The 5008-nt window shown below is 32.0% G+C and overlaps 1 protein-coding gene across 1 annotated transcript; it reads left to right on the forward strand.

Moving 5' to 3' along the window:
• Positions 1–1502: 1502 nt before the first annotated feature.
• Positions 1503–2639, forward strand: Atg10 (Autophagy-related 10). Its single transcript, XM_090396776.1, has one exon. The coding sequence runs from the start codon at positions 1719–1721 to the stop codon at positions 2346–2348; it is 630 nt and encodes a 209-aa protein (XP_090252902.1). The 5' UTR covers positions 1503–1718; the 3' UTR covers positions 2349–2639.
• The last annotated feature ends 2369 nt before the right edge of the window (positions 2640–5008 follow it).

A 5008-nucleotide genomic window follows, 5' to 3' on the forward strand; every position in this document is an offset into this window, starting at 1 on the left:
TTGTAAATAAAAATAATAAAGCAATTCGAAGGGATAGAGAGTGAGTAGTCCGAAACAGCCAACTGTTGTAGGAAAATTATGAAATGACTATATGCTGTTTACTTCACAATTTCGAGAAAGATTTCATAGAAAAGAAAAAAACAAACAAACAAACAAAAAACCTTTTCGTTTCGCCCTACTGCTGACAAATAAAAAATAACACGGAACTGGCCGATCGCAGTAATAATGGCATGCTGGACATTTCTCACAGAGATTAATTGTAAGGGGATTTCTTTCTTCCTTTGTTTTCTTTCACATAATGCGTTTATGATTTTGGGGTAATGCTGTAAGAAGGTAGAAAATCGACACAATAGCAGGTTGCTTCATAACTGCATAATGTAACGTGGAAACGTTCTTAGCTACAAATATTATTTGCACCACGTTTTTAACCCTTTTTCTTGTCGTTTTTGATCTAAAATCCAAACTTATCCATTCTCCGCTTTTTGTCTTTAAGCATTGTTATCAATAATAATAATAATAATAATAATAATAATAATAATAATAATAAATTATTATTATTAATATAGTATTTATTTGTTTATTTAAACGAGCTCAACGATATTATTCAAAATAACATCAGCACAATATGCATAAAGAAGATATATTTCAGCTGCAAAAAAATGTTTAAGATTGATAATAATTTTAAATAACCGTTGATTATCATTTAGCGAACTTACATGAAAAATTGTTAATTTTTCATGTAGGTTTCATAAATATAAAATATATATTTTTAATATAAAAATATTAATTAAATAGAATTAAAAACAATAAACCATGGCAATTGCTTCACTGCACCATTTTTTTATGTGCTGTATAAGAATATACACAACACACACTACTGTGTTGTTTTGTTTTGAGCAGAACCAATAGAAACCAACAAACAGTACGTGTTGATGGACAGACAGAGTCTGCGCACATGTCTGTTGATCGATCTGAGTGTATGAGCTGTCCTAGTGTGTGTTCATTTTGTGAAATGCAATCTGTTTCATTCTACTTTCAACACACAGCTTACAGCTAATATGTGTTAAAGGAATCCATGTAATTTTGATCAAAACTGGTTTGGATCTAAAATGTTTTGCATTTACCTACGTCTCTCCCTCTTCTAAAATCGTCATACTCCGCACGCAGTTTTACGCATTACAGGTCCCGTATTGTGAGTGTACATGTGTAGAACAGCGGAGGAGTGATGGAAGTAGAATATCTATATTACTCGCATTCAATGTTTTAAATTCTCTAAACTATTTAATATAATAAAGATTTTCATATAAAATTTTATTTAATTTATTAAGATATATATTTATATATTAAAATATTTTTAATTATCTAAATAATTATTTAAAAATTGGTAATAACTTCAAACACCATTTTATAAAAAATATCATTTAGCTTAAATTTGATTTACTTTAATTCAAACGAATTTAAATGTGCCTTTATTTTAATTTGTGTCCGCCAGGGTTGTGCGAGTAGTCGCGTAAGTAACTTACGGATTGTGTTTTCTTATTATCTTATATATATTTATATATTTATTTATTTATTTGTATATGTATAGTAAGTAATTTGCTATCGAAGTATAAAGCACCATATGTTAGGAATTTTGGAAAGGATAAAATGTTATTTTATTTTTTATAATATGAAATAAAATATAGTTTAGTCAAATCTCCTGTTAAAGGGTTAGTACTATGTCAGGAACTTTGGAATGGGAAGAATTTTATGTTCTTGCTCAAGAATTTGAACAATTATCAAGAACTCTAGGTGATGAATGGTTCCTGAAAACAGTAAAGGAAGAACCTGGTTGCTCCTTCTTAACGAAAAGGATTCAAAGGAGGTGCAAGAAAGATGAAAATATACAGTCCGTTCCTGACGAAGAAGGTCTAGATATACAAGAGGAAAATAACCCACAGAGGTTTCTCGAGGATGCCTCCCTTGAAGATCAGTTCCTTACTTACGAATACCACGTGATATACAGCCTTAGTTACGCCGTTCCTGTGCTCTACTTCAACGCCTGGAGACAAGATGGCTCTCCCTTACTACTGGAAAGCATTTGGAATGAAGTTTCGAGCAATTACCAGCACATGCTAAAAGAAGAGAGATGGAGTTTCTTGACTCAGCAAGAGCATCCATTACTGGGACTCCCATATTTTATGTTACATCCTTGTCGAACAGCAGAGCTCATGAAACAGGCCTTGTATGACAAGCAGCACTCGAAGGAAAAGACAAACTATCTAATTACATGGCTGAGCACAGTTGGGCCAGTGGCTGGATTGGAGTTACCACTGGGTTACGCCACCTTTGCTTCTCATCTGACTTGATAAACTCAGCTTCTCTTTCTGTGTACTGTTTCGATTTACCATGAGTTTGGATCTCAACTGCAGTACTTCATGTTCTCTTTCACTGCCCAAAATGTGTGCTGTTTTATAATTTCCTGTCATGAATATCTTTTGAATTTTATTTCATAACGTCTAATTTAATGTGAAAGAAGTAACTTCTCTGAATACTAGTCTTTTTTTTTTTCCCTGGCAGTTCGTGTGAAGTTGGATTTTTGTTTATCATATCGACTGTGTTTGAAAATAAAGAAACCTGATCATATATTGTACACTAAGAGAAATATGTAGTTTTTTAGCACAATAAAAAATTAAATTAAATTTGATTTATTGTGGTATAAGAATTACAATAAATGATACAAACAGGACACAACAATAATATTTTACAATTATAAAAAACTTAAAATGCATTATTTTAAGTTTTGCTTTGAATAAATAAAATGTATATTTATTAAATATAAACAAAATGTATTTTTGTTTACATCTTCACGATGCACTCCCATCTGTGAAATAAAGGGACTTACTACTTTAGTTAGTGGTCATAAATATAATATGAAAAACTGCAAGTTTCTTAGGTAATAGTGTTTTATAACACGATATGGCCCAAATGAAATTTCTTTGCATCGTGCTGTTGTCTGAACATCTTAAGGCTGTTTTAAAACAATGGTTAAAAACTGGTTTAAAATAACTGCCACTTTTATATACATTCATAATGATATAATAAATAAATTTTCCTTAACATATTGAAAAGAATGAAACGAAGTGATCACGTAATTTAGTTTAAAATCATATTTTATCGATTATATATATTTATATATATTTGTACAGAATGAACAGACTACAACGAAATTTTATATAAATCTAAGTGTAGAGCGTCTAGTGTGCCTCTATAATGCATCTCTGTTTCAACGTTCAATTTATAATCACTTTTATGAGAAACTTCTCTACTAAAATAATGGAATAAAAAGATGATTCCCAATATTTAAAATAATAAATTATTCTAAACTTTTTGGAAAATAAATTACAACGCCATTTTCAATCGCAGGTTTAATTATTATAAAATATCATTTGAAGGCTTCGTGTTTTGTATATTTTGCATAAGGGCTTTTATCGACCGTGAGATGCGGTGATTAATACCCTTGGAGGGTAATGGATGGCAATGCTGTACCAATGAAGTTTAACTGAGGTTCGGCTGTTACTGTTACCCCCTGGGGTGCAGAGATTCGAGAGTTTGAGTTCGCTCTCTTAAGGTTTTGCCTTAAGGGAGCAATTTGAGTCTCCGGGGAAAGTGTTTTCCGGCACGGCCCGGTGAGGGGCTTTGTCGGTGAATGCTTTTCTTCGGAATTTGAGCGGTTCTGTTCGGTGGTGGTGGTGTGTGGGTATAAGGTCATCACTGAGTGGAGCCACCGCTGAGATGGACGGTCTTTCGCCCACGATTGAGTGGCCTAGGGATCGTCCGAATTTTTAGAGATGGCTTTACCTTTAAATATGGCAATGCTGTAGCCAATGAAGTTTTAACTGAGGTTCGGCTATTGCTGTTACCCTTCTGCCATGATCAGAGCTTTAATAGCTCAATAACACCTTATCCCTACACTGTCCTCTACAGATAACGGGGAAGATGAAAAGCATTCTTGCTTCGCCCTTTTAAGCCAGTCCTTGTTATAAGGTGTTTTGTATGTATTTGTACCACATCGATAACTCTTCCCCTTTCCCTCTTACTACCTGTTGACCCTCAGTACGATGATGAGAAACATGAACTCCCATTCTTTCGATACATACATTGAATTTAGGAATGTGATGTGATGTGATAACAGGAAATGCAATGAATATGTCAGAGAATTTCTCTGACATTATGTTTTTCTTTCATTCGGAAATCAAGGTGAGGGGAAATAATAGTTGGTAATGACGGCAAGGAATGTTAAGTCTCGCTTCACTAACATGAGTTAATTTTGTTAGTGAAGTGTATGAGAAACACGTTTTTAAAATTACATAATTCTGTGCGCATGCGTAAATCAAAAGAACTTTAAACCTTTACTGAAATAAGAGCCAAGAGGCTTCACTTCGGCGATGCACAATTATTTAAATTAAGTGAGTTTTACCAAAGAAAGTGCAATCCACTTTGTATAGTTTCACTAAACATAAATAATTTTCATAGTAGTAAAACAATTGTAACTATCTAAAAATTGATTGTCTGGCTGGAATATACACTTTAAAATAAATTTTTATTTCCATTGCATTCATTATTATTTCAAAGCCTCAGGGAGGCTTTGACATAATGTTGGATTCAATATCCACTTAATTTGAATAATTTAAACGTTTACTGTTAAAATAAGAAAATTTACACTCGGACTCGGTTTATCGATGTTTTATATAATACGCTACTTTTTCAGATTTTTTTGTTGTTGTTGTTTATATTGCATACGGTCGACAAGCTTTACTTTTTTTTTCGAGAAATTAATCTTAAAAATATGTAATATCCATTTTTATATACTATTACGTGAAAAATCTTAAAAATATATAAAAATAAATGAATGAGATGTAATGAATTTTATTACTTTTTTTTTGTAATTTGTATTAATATAAATAAATACATTTTGATTCAGATCGCAAAAAAAGTTTACATTGAAACATTATACGCATCAGGTGAC

Source organism: Typopeltis vanoorti, chromosome 8, assembly GCF_054136105.1.
Source record: "Typopeltis vanoorti isolate ZY-2024b chromosome 8, IOZ_Tvanoo_1.0, whole genome shotgun sequence".
In the NCBI taxonomy this organism is placed as follows: Eukaryota; Metazoa; Arthropoda; class Arachnida; order Uropygi; family Thelyphonidae; genus Typopeltis; species Typopeltis vanoorti.